Source organism: Argentina silus, assembly GCF_951799395.1.
Source record: "Argentina silus genome assembly, chromosome: 15".
In the NCBI taxonomy this organism is placed as follows: Eukaryota; Metazoa; Chordata; class Actinopteri; order Argentiniformes; family Argentinidae; genus Argentina; species Argentina silus.
In genome coordinates, this window is record NC_139669.1 from 15,366,239 (window position 1) to 15,387,385 (window position 21,147).

The following is a 21,147-nucleotide window of genomic DNA, read 5'->3' on the forward strand; positions in this document are numbered from 1 at the left end:
GTGTGCTAGACAAAGGTTCTGTTAAAACAGCACGAAATAATCGTGACAAGGTTCTCCCATTTAATGTCTAATTTTTACATGCATCGTTAACGACACGTAAAGTGAGTCATCAGCTTCAGATCTTGGCCTGAGTGTAAACTCCTCGCAATCCGATTTATCTTAACTTGAGGGCATGGTAAAAATAGCATTTTGGGTATTCTTAATGGAATCTAGGATCCGATATGATCGATTGCCTGTCACACAGGGATGAGCAAAGCATCATCAATCATTATAAACCATGAAATATCTTTTGGAGTCAGATATAACGTGTTAGTTGGTCATGTGACCACTTGTGTTGAGTTTGTTCGATCATGTCCATAACTGCTAGAAGTAATCATTGGGAATAAATGTATGTCTTATGTTTGACCCGTCCTCTATTCCTCTGTGTTTTATTTTCATACCCTATACTATTACTGTGCGCCAATTAATGTGCGCCAAAATGCACAGAGAAACTGACAACATCTGTTACATGATAGTGACACAGACCAATTAACGGGTATGTTTTCAGCCAGGCTGTTCCTTTTTTACTAAGCCGATGTTGTCAACAGCATCTTGAAATATCCACCCGGATGACGACAGTGCGGTGCCTGGTAATATGATGGGCAATTCATTACATCCCGTGAAGATCTCTATATATAACTCATCACACCTGTGTTCAACCCTATTTCAAGGAGAGAGACAGATAACTTGAGAAAATGAATGACTAGTATAAACATATCGTCCGTTGTACCCGAGACAGATACCCCAGCCTTCCCCTTATTCTGACACATTTTACATCCATAAACATTTCACCCTCTCTAGCTAGCCTCCATGCCAGCCGCATCAGCTGTGGTGGCACAGCCGCCTTGTCACAGCAACAGCTTTTTCTGACACCTCTGATTGGCTTTCAAGGCCTCGCCCCTCATGGTGTATGCAGATGGATATGACTCATGGCTCTGCCTGTCATGGCGGTGTCCGCTGGCTTTAGCGCAGAATCCAAGGGAGGGGAGAGGGTTTTCATCGAATTTGACTTTTGCATACAGGGTCAAAACAACCCTAACAAGTAAACGATGGAACAAATACATTTTCACATGAAAATGGAACTTGATTAATCTGTATTGCTGCATGTGTATATTCCATTAGAGAAGCATTAGCTTTTTTTTTTTAACATGATTTTAAGCTATAGCCTACATAGTAATAGTAGTAGTAATAGTTAAGTAATAGTTCCTTGTTGTTTATGTTATGATGTGGTAAGACAGTTATTTTACTCTCATTGAGGTCTTTAGAAGTCATGTTCATTATGATCAAGAGGTATTTCATTATTTGAAATTCCTGGAAATATTGCTCATAGCGGCTTCAAACAGTCTTTTGAGGATTCATCTCGTTCCCAGACACTTCCGCCCAATATGCTTGGAAGGTCTGGTGGACCAGCGCATCAAATTTGGCCAATTCAAAGATTGGGGAAAAATTCATGACGCATAGCCATTGGCTTTACCTCACATCAATCATCTCCCATAGCACATCCCCCCCAGTGTTGGCACACCACACGTGTCTGATTCAGTGCCACGCCACGTAGCTGTGTGATTCGCTAAAATCAAATAATGACAAATACTTTCCTCAGTAAATTCACTCCTATGAAGGCCCAGTTTGAGTCGTTCCAGGCTTATATGCACTGTGTACAATAGCCTGGGAGTGAGGTTAGATAGGAAATAATAAAAATAAAAAAATAAAAACTCACATTTTCCTACAACAGATGCTGAATAATTAATGTATTTGCACACTCAATATTGTTAATGCAGGTGCAAGAGGAGTAGAAAATACATGATATTAAACTGTGAAGAAAAACTGCATTTTTCACCACTACAACAGATCCTTACAGCAATGAGTTATCAATACTCAATACAATACTGTAATAAATCTAATAAATACAGGTAACTCTTTTTGTCTGTTAAACATAAAAAGAGAGCATTCGGATTACAACAACAACATTAGCCGATTTAATCTAAGACCTGAGATTGTCATCAACATCAATAAAGAACGGAAATTAAGATCGGGGGGGGGGGTCTGAAAATATTTAGAGAATTGTTCATTCACTTGTTACCAGAATGAATAGCAGACAGAGAAGAGCTTGTTTAAACATTCTGACTAGTTTCAAACATGGCTGTCATGAGCATGGCTCCAAGTCAAACGCGGTGAACCAGCCCACACTAGCAGAGACTGAATCTCACACCAACAAAGAAACTGAAAAAAAGACCCCTCTCTGATTCTATGGAAAGTTCCAGACGCACTAATCGGATGACAAATTTAAGAGAGAGGGCTTTGTGTGTTAGCTGGGCAGGTTTGCCCGCTGTGGGCCAGTGGGCAGAGGCAAGAATATGGGAACAAAAGGGCATGGCCTTGGCCTGTGGCCTGGTTCAGGACAGGGGTGGGGGCACATGACAATCAAGGCTGGCGCCACAGATCTGCAAGTTTTAGCTAGGGGTTTGGGCTAATTGTAAGCCTAGTTGTATTCCCAATTAGTTTAAGTTTATTTTGTAACTTACTGATCTCACCCAACCATCCAGAAGAGGATGGGCCCCCCTCTGAGCCTGGTTCCTCTCAAGGTTTCTTCCATTCAGGGACTTTTTCCCTTGCCACTGTGCCCAAGGTTTTCTTTCCACTGGCTTGCTTTTTGGGGGTCTACGCTCGGGCTACTGTTATATTATTACTTATATTGTTTGATTTGTTAAGCACCTTGTAACCAGGCTTTCCTAGTTTGGAAAGCCTTGGAAAGTTGTTGGCAGAGAGTAGCTACAAGAGGTGGAAACCGTTTGAAATGAGTGACACGCGACACGGCAAACCAATCAAATATCTATCCATTCTACAGGCATGTGGGGGGAGGGTTCTTGGCATGGAACATCCAATGACATTTCCCCATCGTCCAGTTCAATCCAAGCCAGATCGTCTAATCTAAAATTCTCCAGACCTCCAAAGGAGACGTGTTGCCATACCTCCAAATCACGTTGTTCTCACGAGACTAAGCACCTTGTAACGAATTGATTGATTGAAGGCCTCTTCCCCCTGAGGTGACCACCCCTCCCCCCGTGATAAAGAAGAAGCGGAGGGTAACAAAATGTTTAAGTGTCATAAAGACTATTATATCCCCTGCATTGCCATGCTGCCCCACACTTAAAAACATCATGCTTTAGCCTACATATGTTTCAAACAGATGTCAACTTTTTGTTTATTTTTCAGGTGTAGTCTGCACATAGGGTGACGAGGATGTGTATTGGATTGTAATTTAAAAATCACTGTGCATGATTCATCAGCAATTTACACTCTGATCAGTGGTATACAAACATTTGATTAATCGAACGCAACATTTAACGTACATCCCCTTTCTCCGTCCAAAATCAATCTAATTTCGATGATGGTTTGATAAATCAGGGCCTATGCAGTTCCTGATGCATACAACGCAGGCTAAAGTAGAGCATTAGCAGAACTGCCCTGAGTGAGGTAAGCTATGTGGAGCAGGTCTGGAGGGATGGGACCAGTAAGTCAGTCCCCAGCTCCTCCAGCCCTTCCAACAGGACTGGGTAAAGCTATTAATTACATGAGACCCTTGTGAGCTGTCAAGTGCTCCTCCATTACCCTGGCTTTCATCCAACTGGGTTGCCTGTTCTCCAATTAGCTGCCTGTGTTCTCCCACTCCATAGCACAACATTGGCCCTCCAGCCTGCTAAGAGCTGCTGCTGCATAGCCTTATTCAAATGGGACAGCAGAGCATGATGACCCTGCCCCAGGAACAACAAAGCTCAGCCCAACCAAACTCAGCCCAGCCCTGCACAACCATAGGGCTCCATTACCCTTTTTGAAACGCATTGAAACAAAAGCTTCGCCACTACGCTTCACGGTCTCTGCCAGACCTCAGGAGACGCAGTGTTCCTTCCTTGATTTAGCCTGGCTTGGACAGTCCGTCTAATACTCCTAAAGGTCTGTTATAAAATCAAAAAATCCCCGGAGACCGCCGCAGGTGTCAAATCCACAGTTACATCATTAGGCCAGTAGTGGTTGCCCATACTATACAGAGGGCCATTTTACATAATTATACAGAGAGCCATTTATGAAACCTTTCCCCCCGGCTACTCAGTCACAATACAGGGTGGGGCCGGGGGGGGGGGGGGGAGTCACATGGAAGGAATTTATGGCTTATCATTGTCCGCTTCCTGTGTAAGAGAGTGCCTGCCTCTGGAATGCAAATATGCTGCGACGGAGGATTAGGTCCAGATTTTAGAGGGTGCAGCGGCACATCTACCTAGAACTGATCTGCGGGCTGGTGTGTGTAGATGCTGGTGTGTGTAGATGCTGAAAGGTGGTCTTGAACAACTGCTCATTGGTCAATGGCGTTTAACTTCTGGAGCCTACATCAATGTTTTCCAAAGACAGACAGAGACAGACAAGCCATTTCCAAAGACGATGAGTGAGAATGCTTGATATGGACACACCCCTTGGTGGCTCCACAAGGAGAAGACTGCAGTCATAAGAGACATGAACTCACTTTCATCAGGCTTTTTGCTACTCTCTGGCTTGGGGCAAAAAATAAACTCAACATTTTGACTGGCTTAAACAAACAGGCAGTAATTCCATAATCTCTTTCATAATCTTTAGTTTTGCATGGCAGTGCCAGACTCAGAGTGGATGGAAGTATAGGCCTATTTCAAATCTTAAAGAGGGACTGTACTGGCTGATTTCACCTTGATGATTACTAAATGATTACTACAGATGCTACATGAACCCTTTTCGAACAGGAGACTTGTTTTTTTTTTTGCTTCAATTCCTCTTTAAAACCCTCCTGGAGGCAAAGAAGTCTTCACAACAGAAATAGAACACAACATAGGTTCAACATCACCATGTACCGCATGGGTTCCTCATTCCGTGGTAAAATCCTAACCAACTGGAATCTACGCCCACTTCTTCTCTATCCACTTCCAAGACCTTGGCCTGTGGTGGTTTGGTAATTCAATACAGTGTGAGTAAAGTCAGATGGGCTCAGTATAGAACTCCCGTCAGGAGGAGAATGGAGAGGAGGGGGTCCTTACCTGCTCGTTGATGGAGCTGTAGTCATTTGTGGTGGAAACGTCATCGTCCTCAGAGTCGAAAAACTCTTCCTGGTTTTCTAGCAACTCCGCCAGAATCCGGCTCACTGACTCCTGCTCCTTTAGGTCTTCTACATCTGTGTCTAAGCTAGAGGACAGAGGAGACGGTCTCAGATCAGCTCTTGTAGAGGTCATAAAAAGTCTATTCAGTCAAAACAGGATTATGGCCTTTGGGGAGACACACCAATACTTCTTTTGAAGACTGAATAGTATCAAAACAATATGCAATATTTTATAGAACAAGAACGAGAGTCCTATGGTGCCACTCACTGACATACCCTGAGCTATAATAATAATAATAATAATAATAATAAATGCAATTTAGCATGTATTGAATCTTACTGGAAGATGTCAGGGCCAAAGACAGCAGCGAGGGCTCCAAAGCTCCAGCTCTCCTCCTGGAGGGACGCAACACTGGACAGGAAGCGGCACAGGAAGCGCAGCAGGCTGTAGCTGACCTGAGGCAACTGCTGTAGGAAGTACTTCATATTTCGGGCTAGCTCCTCTTCGCTGCTGTAGTCTGGACGCCACAAAACAAAACGACGTAAAATCAGAATATTATAGACTACAGATAAGTAAGGAGGTAAGGGAGTCATAATGGAGAGAAGTGGAGGGGGAAGGATAGGGATGAAAGACTTACAGAAGCCAAGGAATAATATGCAGCACTTAAGATGATAAGTATAGATCTGATGGAGTAACTCAATGATCAAAGGCTAAGCCATAAAACAGGGCTAGATGGACACAGAAAGGAGGGTGAACAGAAAGAGGGGATGAAGATGGAGAGAAGGAAGAAGAGGATGAGGAGGAAGAAGAGCTGACCTTGGTAAAGCTGCAGAATGTGGGCCTGCAGCCCTGCAGGGATGACGGGCTCAGGGAGCTCCTGCAGGAAGAGGCGCAGCAGGCTGACGGCCGAGGCCAGGTCAGCCTCCTTCTCCAGGTCTACCTCGTCCCCGCCGTCGTAGCGCTGCCGGAGCCACTCCACCCGCTCCGCGTTGCCGTTGACCAGGAACAGGCCCTCCAGATCAAGCCTCCCTGCGGACACACAGATCACAGACAAATAGTGTTCAATCAAAAGACCTCTCCAAACTAAAGTTTTACTCCAAAAACTATATTTCTCCTCAGTCCAACTTTTGATACAGTCCCAATATATCCCATTACGTTGATCACAAAAGCCTTATAGATATCCTAATAACAAATGTTCTATTTAGCAATACTGATCATTATCATGATATGGATGTTTGTCCATATCGTCCTGTCTAGGAATAGCAAAGGGTTAGGGTTAGGGTTAGGGTTAACCCTAAGACTTGAGGTATGACAATATCCTCTTCAGCATTTTATTTTTCTCATGCGAACTTCATTGTTGCCCTAGGTCTTTTCTGTTCCTCCCATACTTTGAAGGAAGTGGTGAAGGGTGACTAAATGTTATGCAATAGAGGAAGCACATCTTTTTGATCACAGTGCATATACAGTTTACTTTAATCAGATTATCTCTGCAAACCACATTTTTGGTCTGTCATCTTGCAAGACCAGTTTTGGCTGTTTTCTGGCCTTCGTGAGTCACTTTCACACATTCAGCTATGGACCATGGACAGCATAAAAAATAACTGCTGTCAGAGGGCAAATATACTCTATACACTTAAACAATCTTGGCTTTGATCTAAAACCAGGAGAAGCATCTCCAGTGATAATCCAGAGAGTCAGTATGAGTTATCAGTCATAAACTCTTTTGGTTGAAATATCAATGGCTCAACTCTCTGTATGTGTGGCTCTGGGTGAGCATGCGTGTCTGCTGCATGAGTCATATACAAATCACACTTGACTGTGGACACAGCTCAATGGACCTACAAGGCCAACATGAGAAGCATGGTGAGAAATGGGGCGAATTTCTGTTTGGCAACAGTAGGCAATATTGCAAAAAAACCTACATCCTGCACCTTTAATATAGGCTTATAAGGAAATGTTGTGTAAATGGATTCACAATGTTGTCTATGAGCCTATTATTAAATTCTAATAATCAGCTTTCTGAAATGTATTAATGTGGTAATAAAGACCTTCAGGGGTATGGTGATATACTTTCAAAGTTGGGACTAGTCAGTTCTAAAGCTTCCGAGAGGTGCATTTGTTTTAGCTACATGTGAAGCTCTCCTCGGTTCAATAAGCACAAACAGGAGAAAGGAAATAGAGAACTTATTGGAGAAGAGCTTCGGTTTCAAAACGTTTTCTTCCATTTCGTGCTCACTCAACGTTAGAAATGGTGTGTGTGTGTATTCCTGTGTGTGAGTGGCCTACTCACCATGCTCCTCAATGTACTCCACGATGTGCTTAACCAGCAGAGGAACCTCCTGGCCTGGCTGCCCACTCTGCTGCACCTCCTCCAAGGGGATCCCAAAGACCCTGCCCGTGCTGAGGGACTCGCTGGGGGAAGGAGAGAGGCTCTTCCTCATCGCTTCCACAGCCGAGCTGCTTCCTTCGGTCTACGCTACAGAGCAGACGGACAGACCGAGAGACGCTGTTACAGACTCTAACACACACGGTGGTTAGAACAGCATGTCCGACTATTAAACAGACAATACTGGCACACAATCAGATTGGGCCAAAACCATCTGACCCCTCCCTGCCTCCCTCCCTGCCTGAGTTGTTATCAGGTCCTGTTTGGGGCCAGTGAGCGGGAGGCGGTTATGTAAGTGGAGTGAGAGTCATGCAAGTGTCTGACAACCATCAATACAGGCATTCTGACAATGCTAATGAGAGCAGGTGCCTAGGCTGTAGCATTAGGCTATGACAGTGCAGTGACAGGCTAAAACAATCACTCAGGCTTAAACAATCACTTCACTCAGTCTCTCACATACACACACACAGTTCTACTACCAGTCAACCCATAGGCTGCACAACTAAATACTTTGGAGATAAAGGATCATATTCTCTGTAATTGTTAGCCTTTAGAGACATTCCTAAATGCCCAAATTCTTAATAAAATTCTCAGCCTTTTGGCTCTTAAGCGTAATGCCTGGACTCTTAACAACTTAAAGCAACACTCGTGCCTCCCACAAATATGCATGACAGGCTAGCTCCACCTCTAGGCATGTTTCACACCTAACGTCTTAGCCGGAAACGCCACTGCAAGCCTTGGATCCATTTTTAGAGCGACCACAAAGCCAAAATTGAAATGAACCCAACACAATGTAATCAATGAGAAATGAAACACAAGACTTGCATTGGAGAACTGTCTTTTTACACATCAAGTTCATTTCTAGTGAAGCAAATCTGAATGGAAAACACTTTCGATTTCTAGCTCAGTGATACTCAGTAATAGTGGTGTAATAGTAAAAAATGGGCTAACAGGATGGACACAATGCTTGCAGAGTTTCTGGGTTACCATTTGAGTCATTCTATATGACTTTACCTCACTGACCTTCTTTCAAGGTTACCACAATTAAAACCAAATCAAATGTTATTGGTCACTTACATCGTAAACCGTAAGTGATATAGTGAAATGGTTTATGAATCTAGCTCCTCGTACAACAACAGTCAAATCAACAATACAATATAATAAAGTAGTAATAAAAAGCAATAAGTAACAATAAAGAAATTACAGTGGTATTACAGTGGTAGTGCAAAAGTAGTGCAAAAGGGTGCAGTGTAGGAGCAATGACTACAATATTTTCACAGTGGGAGGCAATTTACAGTGTAGTGCAAACGTTCAACTATTGTAGTTTTTAAACCGTTTATGGAAGCTTACAGAATCAAAAAGGTCAACATTTGCCATTTTTTTTTGATTTTATGGAATGACGCATTTGTTAAACATTTTCTCTAAACACAGTTGAAGATCAAGACAGTACAGTCATGCAGATCTAAATGGCTTTAAAACTGGAGAATGCCGTGTTGGAGGTACTCACCGTTTATCACTTAAAACACCAAGTTCACCTTATCTCCGGCTCCACTCACTTGCAGTGAATGGAATGGTCATCTATGGCTGCTTCAGGTTATGGCAAAAGATCAGCCTGTAGTTCCTCATTGACACACCGCAAATCCTATGCAGGACCTTAACTATGCTGAAAGGGAAACGAGGGGAAAACGAGGAGAGAATAAAGTATCGAATGGATATGTTCCCACTCTTTTATGGGAAAAATGACATTACTATCCATGCACAGAAGAGACTTTCCATGTCCTCAAGTTAATTTTACACAAAAGAAAAACAGTGTCTAACTAAGCATACACATGATCATATATAAACTAGGCACCACAATGGAAAATCCCCAGCTTATACATTTGACTGAACAACTCAGCGATGCAGTTGATTATGTCGCTGACTTCATCAATTCATTTATAAAATCCCCTTACGTTCCGTCTGCAATGCACACTTTCAAATTCTATGACATTTTATAAATGGTGTGACTGAGTGGACTTGCAGTGTTCTACCTGGCCTGATACAACAGGAATTAGGTCTAAAACAATTAATTCACATTGCTGTTTAGATACCATCAAAACATGTACCAAACATGTCCTTATTCCACTTGGTAGAAATGATGCTTCTACAGACAGTCCTTGCATCCAGACCTGTCTATGAATTTGAGTGGTTACATTTCCAGACTGAGACTCATCTCTCAACTGTATTACTAATAAAATATGAGTGGGCCATGCAATGATTTCACTGAAAAACAATTATTATTGGCTCATGTGCCAGACAAATAAAATAAATAAATAAATAAAAGCTAATTCGGCCTAACCGTCTTAAAAGCTGCAGTTTCATCGCCTAGATGAACGTGGTACCAAGCAGCCAAATCATCAATCATTCTCCATCATTACCACCAATTTTCCTGTCGTTCTTTGCCTCTATATCGGAGTAGCCTACAGCATAACCATATTTACTGTCTAATATAGGGTATAGGCCTACACAAAATCAAGTTATATCAGCTAAATTTCACGGTGTACTAGCATTGCGTCGCAGACAGTTACTCCAAAGAAAATAACAGCAGGGTATTCACAACATTGCTTGCATACAAAAATAAATTGGGTGCGGAAGACATTATTTTGAAGTAGCCCTGCAAAGAATGCGAATTATGCAATATGGCTGTTGAATCTTCTGGAGACAGCACCCACTAGGTACAGACAATTAATCCCCGTTGGCTGAATAAAACTAAACAGTCTACGTTAACTCGAGCACCATCTCTAATGGCGCTTCAAGCTTACAAAAATGGTTTAAATAGCAAATCATGTCTCACGCATGAACAGAAACGTAAATCAGCAAATAAATGTCATCCTGTTCATAGTAAGAGATTCAAATAGATAACGTTGGCTAGTAAAGGCTTAAGCTAAATAATTAGCAGACTGCTCAGTTAGCTACTTTGCTATACCTAACTAACTCGCACATTAATTCAAATAGACAACCAAATTATGAATTAGCCACCTACCTACGAATTTCAGTGTTTGTAAGACAATAAAACATGCTATGTATTTGTGTGGTCGTGTCATATGTCAACAAGCTAGTAAGCTACCACAACCTATTTCAGGACTGACGGTACGTCGGTTGCTAGCTAGTTTAGCCAAGCTAAATCGTTAGAGCTAGCTTCTGCAATTCCATCGACGTTAGCTTGCATCAGCTAAACCCCTGTATAAACGACCAACTAGCTTGGCGCTACAGAATAATAAATAAATATAGTTAGTCAAGCAGGTATGCAGCTAAATAACGGCACATAACACCATCAATGGCTAGCTAATCAACAGGAAATACTGGCGAACTAGCTTAATAAGCTAGCGACCTGGGTTTAACCAGAGAGCATCAACCGAATCGAAACGAATGTTATGCACCTACCAGGTCAAATCCAAGAGGAACCGAGAGCTAGAACCATAAATTTTCGTTTTGTCTTTTTGTTTGACGTCTAAACTGATGACTACTTTTGATCTAAATTAAACAGATACTGGGAAAACGATGTCGAGAACATTTAGCTAGCTATTCGAATATATTAATTCCGTTGCTCCTGTTTCCTCAAATTCATTCGCCGTTAACCGCTCGTAGCTCGTCCTTAGTGAAACGTCCTCACACACCCACAACAGTATCCGTACTAATGCACGTTCTCTTTTTCGGGAGCGAGCTGATGTGAAGGGAAAAAAAACAACAGTCCAGCAGCGCCCCCCTCTGTCAAGACAAAGGATCAGACAAATAACTCTTAAAGAAAATAGTTTACAAACAAATACAAATAGACCATTAAGGACACACACCCCAGTGTGTGTCTGTGTTTTGAGGGCTCTGTCATTACAAGGCACTTCATTACCACAATAAAAGAGCAGCAACAAACCAATTCACTGAGCAGCAAGCAGCTCGTTCCACCCCCCAAGAGGGGGCCGGGGAAGCTTGACACATTATTTGAGACAATTTTGGCTATATTAACAATGATTCAAATTCAATCTATCAGTTATTGGCAGACCACTCAGTCAGACTCCGTGGCAACGAGTGGTTCTCTGTGGCTCAGTTGGTAGAGCATGGCGCTAACAGCGCTTAGGTTGTGGGTTTGATTCCCCCTGGGACCATATATACTGAAAGATGTATGCTCACTCACTGCAATGGAAGTCGCTTTGGATAAAAGCGTCAGCTAAAAATCATATATGTGTAATTGGAGAGGATACTATTGGAATAAACTGGCAATGTCCTCACCATAAATAAGGCCGCTAGATGGCACTAGGACGTTGCAGACCTTCTTGCATTACTTTTTTTTACCGACGTTTGGCCATTTCCGAATGACGTCGCTTTGCTTCCAAAATAACTCGTGACTGATCCATGCTTTTCTTTTTTAGTGTCAGGCCAGTTTCAGCAAGCTAGGCAACGGTAGCCACTGTCTGGCACCCATGGGGCGAGCGGACTTTCCCGATGAATTTCTAAAAATCCCTATGTAGCCATGACAAACATGCAACAACATTGATCTTGAAACTCGCTCTAGCAACAGGAAACATGTGGAGATTGCAAGGGTTGGTTGGAAGAGGTAAGAATGTCCTTGACTTGACAGTTCATTCTAGCTAGCTGCTAGCTTACTTTACTTACGCCTATGCTCTATGTGCAAGGATTGAAAATGAGCTTAATGGGTCTCAAACGTTGTTTTATTTGGTGAATCAGAATTAATTTTCTTGACAGCGCAGGTGTAGTTTTACTTTTATCTTGACAGGAAGGCACTTTGCAAGCAAGTTCTGGAATCCAGGAAGTCTATTTAAGGTAGCTGTCAGAGGCAGGGACAGTTTTCACAGTTCCTAACTCCTCAGATGTTAGTAGTTTTTACTCCACAAATCAAACACACCAGGAGTGTTTTGCTATTTCACTGCCCTGAGAGTCCTAGCTATCTACCCGGTCTGTTTTGGCGGTAGCCGGTTGGACTTGTTTACATAACAACAAAGCCATTGTTGCAGTGTATGAAGACACTTCAACCTCCATTTATGGTTTGGTCATTATCGATATAACTTATATTGCACAGAATACACGAGTAACTTGAACTTGTGTTGTCTGTTTAACCCTATACAAATTATGGGCCTACTAGAAAGACACACACACACTGAGGAAGTTCTGTTTTTGTTTTAATCCTATCCCGATATTCACTGCTGTGTTGAGAGGTAGCTTGGAATAAGCATTTCATTGTACATTTACAGCAGTATCCTGTGTTCACATGATAAATCAACTTTGATTTGATTTTGAAGTATCCATAAGCTGCTCTGGGTTGCACAGAATGGTTGAAAGAGATGATTTGCCGTTTGAAGTCAACAAAACTGACTCTGACTCCAAACTATCACTTCTATGCTAACTGTCTCCATTCTCACCTTCCACTCCTAGCGTTGAGCCGGTGCCATGGCAACGCGCCCTTACGCCTGTTTCAGAATCACCAAGTGGACAACACCTCCACACTATCCACTGGCCGACACTCCCCCGACAGCAGGTATGTACTTCACATCTCCATCCTCATCCTCCTTTCATTGTTTTCTTTCTCCCTCCTTACCCATCGTGAGGCGTGAGGCTCTCTGTGCCAGCCTTGCAGTTGGCGGTACATGCATCATGCTGTTTGGGGAAATTTGGGACAAACCCCCTCTCTGCAATCTCATTGAGGCTCCTACTGTAATGACTTTGAATAGCAGACTAGAAACTACCAATGCTTAAACATTTCAGAGTAAAGGCAGGGAGAGAAAGAGATGTATTAATTCTCCCTCTTTCTCTCTCTCTCTTTTCACTTCCTACTTTTCTCTCAGTTTTCAGAAAGGGGAGGATGGAGAGAAGAGGTGGAAGAGGAAGACGTCTCAGTTCTTCTACGCTGGGCTCCCCCGCTACACTGCCTTGGATGCTGTGGGCTGGGTATGGCCTGGACATACAGACATACATACAGACAGACTGACTGATATACATACATACATACATACATACATACATACATACATGATGATTATGATGAAGATGATGATGGTGATCTTTTTCCACAGGGTGCAGCTGCGATTGTGTTCATGCAGATCTGTAGGAAGATCCACTCTAAGTTCTCCTCCGGGGGCGAGCCCAGCCCAACCCCAAACACTGGACACCTGGCAGCGGTACCAGCCCACCTCCACAAGTGTGGCTATCGCGTCCTGCTGGAGATATGTGAGTTCTGCTACACCCAACCAATCACAAGCAAGGCATCGGTCCGCTTGTTGTATTCCAAACTCCAAAGCCCATATGAGCCCTTTTTGTACGCATTTGTAACTAAATGAGTCTTATCCCCTTCCTTTGGTGTGTCCAGTGTCTAGACGTGATGTCCTGCCCAGAGTAAGGACTGTGGGCTGCTTGGGGGGGGCGCCAGAGAGACAGGCCCAGGTTCAGGAGCAGAGCAGCAGCAGTGAGGGGAACAGCAGCCTCAGCAGCACTGACCACGATTCTGACCATCTGACTGCTGACTCTTCCTTCTCGAACCACCAGAGACCAGCTCCTTGCCAGGAATCTTCTGGACCAGGTTAGACTCAATCTACTATTCTACCTTTACCTTAAGATTCTAAAATGAGATTCAGGATTATTAACTAATTCTCCACATCCATGAAATGGGTCGTTTTTCTGTGCTCTCAAGGGTTTACCTGGCTGAGTGCACATCGTTGATGATTTGGTTCTGTTTTACAGAGGAACCATCATTTTCAGAGTCCTCCCCTCCTAAAGAGAATCACAGAGGTCCAGGACAGCTTGAGCTGGAGAATGACAATGTGAGACTCCTTTCTCTCAAATGTTATTTTGTTACTTCCATTAGACTGTTTTCTACTGTTTTATCTCTGTAATATGTCATCACATAGCTCAGAATAAAACTTCTACTTCCTTCCTTGGACGTGTTCTTAGGGTAACTCTGTGTCCTCGCCCCTCTGTATCCCTCAGGATTCTCTGAGCACTGAGGAGAGGTTGGCGGGAGCAGCACAGAACCTCAGACACGTGGCTGATGCCAGCATACCTGTCATCCTCAACATCATCGGTAATGGCATGAGAGAGAGAGAGAGTCAGTGAGAGTAAGACGGTTGTGTTTACACTGTCTAAGATACTAAGAGTGTCCAGATAGAGCTAGATGTTTAGTCAAGCATTATTTGGCAACAGTCTTTTGTGCACAATGAATCTCAGCAAATAATCACTCTCTTTTTTTTGGAGGTCCAATAGGCCACTTCCTGTGTGTAACTTCCTCTTTGGGTTTAAGGTCTGGAGAGTGCCAAAAGTGGGGACAATGAGACAGCCTTCTCTTGTTTCCTGGCCTCCGCGCGACAGGGTTACAGCAAAGCCCAGTTCAACACAGGGGTCTGCTATGAGAGGGGCAGGGGCATCTGCAAAGATCACCAGAAGGTTAGCTTCACACACACACAGATTTACATAATATTAATGAACCTGAACACACACACACACAAACACACATATCTGCCTAGCCCTGAGTCTGCAGGTAGCACTAATACAAATACACTTTCTCTCTCAACTTTGGATTGGTAAACAGTGGAGTGACTGCACACACACACACACACACACACACACACACACACACACACACACACACACACACACATTGTATTTAGATGCTGCTTCAACTCTTCCTCTCTCTTTCTCCAGGCTCTTCACTACTACAGTCAGGCAGCAGCAGGCGGACACAGTCAGGCTCAGTACCGCTATGCTAAGCTGTTCCTGAGCAGCAGGGGGCAGCAGAGCACAGAGGACATGAACACAGCCATCAGCCTTCTGGAACTAGCTGCCTCAGCAGGCCTCAGAGAGGTCAGAAGCCATGTAGAATTGGATATTTCTGTAATTTTAAACAATTTTATTTGTTTTGCAGTTTCATGTCCTCCACTCATTTTGTCTTTAATTTCCCCCCTTTCTTTCCCCCTTTTCTATTTCCCATCCTCTGTCTCAGGCGCAGGTGTATCTGGGCTCTCTGTTCTCAAAGGAGCCAATCAGAGATGGGCGTAAGTCAGTGCATTACCTGAAGATGGCAGCAGAGAGTGGAGTAAGTGCATCACACTGGGTCCAGGCATCTATAATGCTTTTGCCTCTATACATGTACACTAGACATGTGGATATGCCTGTTTTTCTAGCCTTCCACTGCATACATCTACCTTGTCACATTTCACATTCGTCATTCAGCCCGTTCTCAGATCATTACGATGTAATGCTGATGCGTGTTATTCTGTGTGTGTGTGTGTTTGTGTACCTGTGTAGGACAGTAATGCTCTGCTGTTCCTGGGTCAGTGTTATGAGAGTGGGTTCGGGGTGCGCCCATGCTTCAGGACTGCAGTGGGGTTCTACCAGCGGGCAGCCCAGGCAGGAAACAGCCAGGCCAAGAACTTACTAACTCCCCCTTGTGGAGTGGAGGGTAAGGGCACCCACAGACAGAACCCCCCCCCCAATATGATTTACAATGACTTCCCACGATGTACATCTTAACATAGAAATGGACTACAAAGATGGCTTCTATCCTTCTCATAGATATGAACATGATTTCTCTCTCTCTCTCCCTCTCCCCAGAGGAAGCAGTCCTTCACTCTATCCGTTCTGCTCCTTGCTTCTCCGCGGCCGACCGCCTGCGTCGATCGCTCTCGACACTGAGCGGCCTTGTCCCCCTGTCCACTGGCCCCTCTCTGCCTCTACCCCACTCCTGGAGCACAGGGAGCATCAGCTCCTCAACCTCCCTGTCCTCCATCCCCCTCCACCTGCACCCCCTACCCCCCAGCACCAAGGGCAACGCCTGTCAGTGGACTATAGGGATGGGTTAGCTCGTTAAATGGGTAGCTAGCATACGCATGGTTCATCGAGTAGGGATGACCAGATAGAGGAGTTGACATGTTTTAAGCATTTGGTTATCACCAAGGTTACTGTCTCTGTACTTGTAGCTAGAGAAGTATGTATGTGATGTATGCATGTATGTTTATGTATGTCTGTGTGTGTCTTTGGCCATAGGCCAATGTGTTGAAGATTGCAAAGAAGTGTGTATGTAAGTATGGGAGACATTGATATGGGTTCAAAAGGATGCTATTGACTTTTTTTCTTTTTTTTTTTTTGTATGGCTTTAGCTTGTTAGTTTTTACCACAGTTTTGCCTTCTCTGTGTCCTCTCTCCATTTAATCCTGGCCAGTTTTTATATTTTATACTATGATCTGTCCTAAGTGTAGGGATGTGGTTTCTGGATATAATGTGCCTTGGTATGTCTTTGAAAGTATCTTTGGTGTTTACTTAATTCTCCCTCTCCAGTTAGGGTGTTGAATTGAATCCCATTCACAACTGTAAAACATGCAATTTTGGTTGTCATCATAGGTATGATAAACACAGAAAAAGAACAGTCTGTTTTATGACAGTGAATGAACTAGACTTTCTTACAAAAGTGAACTGTGAATGAAAACAAACATGTTACAGAATAGTTCTGGGTAAGATCATCATGAACTACAATCTAATTTGTCAATCGTTGTTCTCATCAAAGTGTTGAACGGTCCAACCCTGCCGAATAGTGCACAATGAAAATGATTACAATATTGCTGCAACAACCTAATATTATCTGTTGCCGATACAAATGTTGAATTGTTTACCCAGAGCAGCTTTAGTGGTTGTCATGTGAATCTGAATAATATGTGAGAATTATGCTCTCCATGCCTTAGGAGCACTACGGTTGAGCGCACAAGATGTTTCTTCGGTTATATCAATAAACAAGCTATTTTCTATGAACAAAACTTATTGTCTCTCTTGTAGTCATGTTTCACTTTCATTGTCCTGCAACTTCTTGTGAGCTTAAGCAATAACTTGAGGCTTTGCAGAAAAAGTCATGTCTAATTCTACTGTTGTGGCCAGATGGACTGTCATATTGTCATATTGTCAAGACAATATTTGTTCAAAGCATTACACAATGCACCTTTCAAACAGTTTAAAGAATAATATAAAGACATTTAAGAGCAAAAAAAGGTGTCTGGTAGTCTTAGCTCTTCCAGGTAGGTAAGGGCAATATACATAAGATGTCTTATATTACCCCAAATACTCCAGTCCTAAAAATGACGTAATGGTCAAATTATCTGTGATTTCCATTACATTATGAAATAACATGGAGCAGATTTATTATGGGTCTGTGGCTCTGCGCACACACCGCGTCCTGCGTCCGACGCTCTGATTGGGCCGTTGGAGCTCCAGAGCGACGCGACGCTTCGGGAGGCAGTGGCGCAGAGAGAGCGGTACCAGCACGGGAGGAGACCAAGGAGGGTGATGTGATGTGATCCAATACGGGTAGGCTACAGGAGGACTAGCGCTTAAAAGCGGGCGTCCCTCTGCTGTCCTACATTAGTGTCGCCGTTGGAGCGCCGGAGACATAGAAACCTGGTTGTCAAACGCGGTGAGTGAATGCAAATAAATGTTCGGTGGGTGCGTTCGCCGCTTAGTGCGGTGATGGGGAGATCTTGGGTGGGTGACGCCAGGAAGAGAGAGAGAGGGAGGAATGATTTACTGCGTCTGTTAGCTATCGACAGTGTCCTAGCTTTTTTCCATAATTGGCAACTCCTGTTTGCGTCCTCTGCAGTAGATTGCAGGTTTATTTATATGTTGACATTGGTTATAAGGCTTCAGGGAGGAAACATAGCAATATACTGTTCAAGTCAGTGGAAAAGAAGACCCAAAAATACTCCACCCATAGTGACAACTGTAAACATATACTTTTAAGTTGAATTGTTCTATTTTATTATTGTTTGTTACATGTGGCCTATCATATAGCCTCTTTCTTATTATGGCCAGACTTTCCAATGTTGTCACACTTATTGGAAAACATTTGTGCCTGAGGCCCTCACTAATTCAAGGAAATGATCCTCAATTGATGACTTACTCTTGGCTGGAGAGACCCAAAGAGACCCAAGCCCCCTGGCCTGTTGCAGCTGTAGATACAGTGTCGATGAAATGTGCTCTGAATCCACATTAACCTATTCTCAGTGCACACACCTGTGAATACCCAGACTACTAAAACAAACCTGTGACCTGCGTGAAGTGTTACGCACTTGCTGCTCTCACACCTGCTACCAATAGCACAGAGATGAATGATTATTCTGTCAACACCAGCTCCTCACACTCATTAATCCTGCTATTAGATCAGTACACTTTGTATCAAACCAATATCTAGGTGCTTTAAAAAGACTGCTATTTGAAAAAAGACACAGGTGGTCCATTGACTGTGACAATACCTACTGTACAGTACAGTGATTGGAACACAATAGATTTATTGAATGCAACCGCTGCTAAGTGCCGCTGTGTACTCAGTGCCCTGCTGAGAACTGCTGTGTCATTGTCCTCTCTCACTAATAACACATCTCTCTCTCTCCCCTATTTAGTCTGACTTCATTCAGCTAATCAAGACTTGCACCGTCAGGGGAAAAAACCTGCTATCTCAGTCTGGATCTAGCAACTCTCTCCCCAACTCTGAGACATACTGTATGTACTGTCGATGCAAAGCAAGACAATGGGTCATAAATATGTTGCCACTTTGTGACTGCTTGACAGCTTTGTTTAGCTCAAGGTTTCTCTGACAGACACTAATCCATCTGTCCCTACATGCTAACCTTAAAACAGTGCTAGCTAAACGTCAAAACATGTCCTAGAATCAGTAGTTCAAGGCCTTATGTATGGGAGAGGGGAGGGGAAGATTGGATGTACGAGGTCATATCTGGTAAAAGCTGACTGACGTGGTAAACATGTTGATTTACCCTGTTATTTACCCTCATGTTTAATATCATCTAGTGTATATAGGGAGCAGTCTTTGCACTACAGATTATTGTTGTTGTTGTTGTTGTTTTGAGTGTCAGAGGGAAGGGATGAGGGACCAGCATGAAGAAATTGCTCTGTATGGGGATTTGCTTCTCCTAGAATGCCTTCTTTTGCTTTTCCCAAGGCCTTGTCTGTTCTGAAATCTGCTGTGGATTTGTTTTCCATCTTTCCATGAATTTCTGTACCTGTGTGTGTGTGTGTGTGCGTGTGTGCGTGTGTGCGTGTGTGCGTGTGTGCGTGCGTGCGTGCGTGCGTGCGTGCGTGCGTGTGTGTGACCATGCATGTGTGTGCATGTTTGTTCATTCATTAGGTAGACAGGGGGGTGATGATGATGATGATGATATCAGTAGATCCCAACCCAGTCTGGCTGTATCTATCTGCCACTACCAGCACACTACTGGTCATCTGACGGATAGTTAGCCAGTTAGCAGGGTTAGGGTTAGGGTTAGGGTTAGGGTTAGGGTTAGGGTTGAGGCCTGGCTTGTACTGTAGATCTCCCCACAATAGGTGCTCTCTGTTTAGGCCTGTCATTGCAGATTGTTTCTGGATTAATGATTCATAGATTTATGGTGTGTCTAGTGTTTGCTAAAGTTGTCAAGAGAAGAAGGCCCAGGTAATAGGTTTGGTGTTTAAGAATTGGCATGGTGTTTTCAACAGTGACATTTTAACCAGATGTGAGAGAGGGAGGGGAGTGTTACTGGAGGGGTTTAGTTACAGACCTCACCAGAATGCGTCGATAAAACTCTCTGCTAATGGTCGATTGGTTGCTAGATTGTGCAACAGTAAAGGCCTTTGATTCTGTTTGAATGCCATGGCAACACATCACAGCACTGGTAATGTGAATGGGTCAGGTGGTCTGTCTAACTCTATGGAGCTGTAGGGTATCTTTATTAATGTGTGTTACTGTCTCTCAATTGGATTCGTTGAGTCATGTGCTTTGTCTCAATGCCCTCAAACCCAGTCCTGTGACCTCAACTCATCACACATGGAGAACAGCTGAGGCCGAGTTCGCCTCAAGCAGCGTATAGCTATGTAAATGGGTGATGTCATCAGTATCAGATGTTAGGTGTGTGTGTGTGTGTGTGAGACTGTGTGTGTGACTGTGTGTGAGTGTGTGTGTGTGTGTGTGTGTGTGTGTGTGTGTGTATGTGTGTGTGTGCCCAGCCCAGGACTAATGTCTGGCACACAAAGACTGTGATACACACTGTGCCTCATGGATGAGTGTTTCCTTGTGTTGTCATGCCCTCTGAGTGAGCTGCTCCTCTCTCCTCAGGCCTGCAGGGACTCTCTCTCTCTCCACGTGTGCTCTCGGCCACCATGATGTCCGTCGAAACCCCGCCTCTGTCCCGCAGTGGCTCCTCCCCTTCCTCGGTGGACCTGGCGAACCACGGCGGCCCTTCGGCGGCCCCTCCCACCTCCCTCAGCCTCCGCTCCTCCTACAACCAGCTGCTGGGCCGTGACGTCATAAAGGAGTCGGTTGGCATGGAGACCGGAGGTTCCGCCACGCTGCCCAAGAGTCGCCATAGGTACGCCATGACCAGCGTGCGCAGCGCCATGGGGCTCAGCGACACCCTCGCCCCCCCAGCCCGTAACCAGCCCCCCACCAAGGGCAGAGGCCTCCCCACCAAGTCCTCTTCATCCTCCGCCCTCTACTCTTCCTCCTACTCCTCCTCATTTTCCAACACCAACCCCAAGCTGGCCAAGAACGGAGCCAACCTGCAGCGGAAGGCGGAGACTCAGCAGCAGCAGGAG

General features: G+C 44.1%; 3 protein-coding genes across 7 annotated transcripts in view; 2 read left to right on the forward strand and 1 right to left on the reverse strand.

Annotated features, from left to right (window-relative positions):
• Window positions 1–11,199, reverse strand: part of fam13b (family with sequence similarity 13 member B) — a 32,336-nt gene extending 21,137 nt beyond the window's left edge. For 2 of the 3 annotated variants that reach the window (XM_083685739.1, XM_083685737.1), the window contains exons 1-6: window positions 10,966–11,199; window positions 9,050–9,205; window positions 7,447–7,627; window positions 5,973–6,185; window positions 5,496–5,673; window positions 5,097–5,241 (exon numbers count right to left, since the gene is read on the reverse strand). In XM_083685739.1, coding sequence (XP_083541865.1) covers window positions 5,097–5,241; window positions 5,496–5,673; window positions 5,973–6,185; window positions 7,447–7,597 — 687 coding nt within the window. In that variant the 5' untranslated portion in view covers window positions 7,598–7,627; window positions 9,050–9,205; window positions 10,966–11,199. Of the gene's footprint in view, window positions 1–5,096; window positions 5,242–5,495; window positions 5,674–5,972; window positions 6,186–7,446; window positions 7,704–9,049; window positions 9,206–10,965 lie in introns of those variants that run through there. The other variant, XM_083685738.1, reaches the window with a different exon arrangement.
• A 732-nt stretch (window positions 11,200–11,931) lies between these two features.
• dele1 (DAP3 binding cell death enhancer 1) lies at window positions 11,932–17,330 on the forward strand. Its single transcript, XM_083685866.1, has 12 exons — window positions 11,932–12,130; window positions 12,967–13,069; window positions 13,377–13,479; window positions 13,605–13,758; window positions 13,898–14,107; window positions 14,269–14,348; window positions 14,515–14,608; window positions 14,825–14,967; window positions 15,226–15,384; window positions 15,524–15,616; window positions 15,829–15,982; window positions 16,135–17,330. Exons 1-12 carry the CDS (start codon window positions 12,100–12,102, stop codon window positions 16,380–16,382), a joined length of 1,572 nt encoding a protein of 523 aa, XP_083541992.1. The 5' UTR covers window positions 11,932–12,099; the 3' UTR covers window positions 16,383–17,330.
• Window positions 17,331–17,848: 518 nt separating this feature from the next.
• apbb2a (amyloid beta (A4) precursor protein-binding, family B, member 2a) overlaps window positions 17,849–21,147 on the forward strand; it is a 25,934-nt gene continuing 22,635 nt past the window's right edge. For 2 of the 3 annotated variants that reach the window (XM_083686386.1, XM_083686388.1), the window contains exons 1-3: window positions 17,854–17,980; window positions 18,963–19,062; window positions 20,669–21,147. The exon at window positions 20,669–21,147 is cut by the window's right edge and continues 847 nt beyond it. In XM_083686386.1, coding sequence (XP_083542512.1) covers window positions 20,713–21,147 — 435 coding nt within the window. In that variant the 5' untranslated portion in view covers window positions 17,854–17,980; window positions 18,963–19,062; window positions 20,669–20,712. Of the gene's footprint in view, window positions 17,981–18,962; window positions 19,063–20,668 lie in introns of all 3 variants that reach the window. The other variant, XM_083686387.1, reaches the window with a different exon arrangement.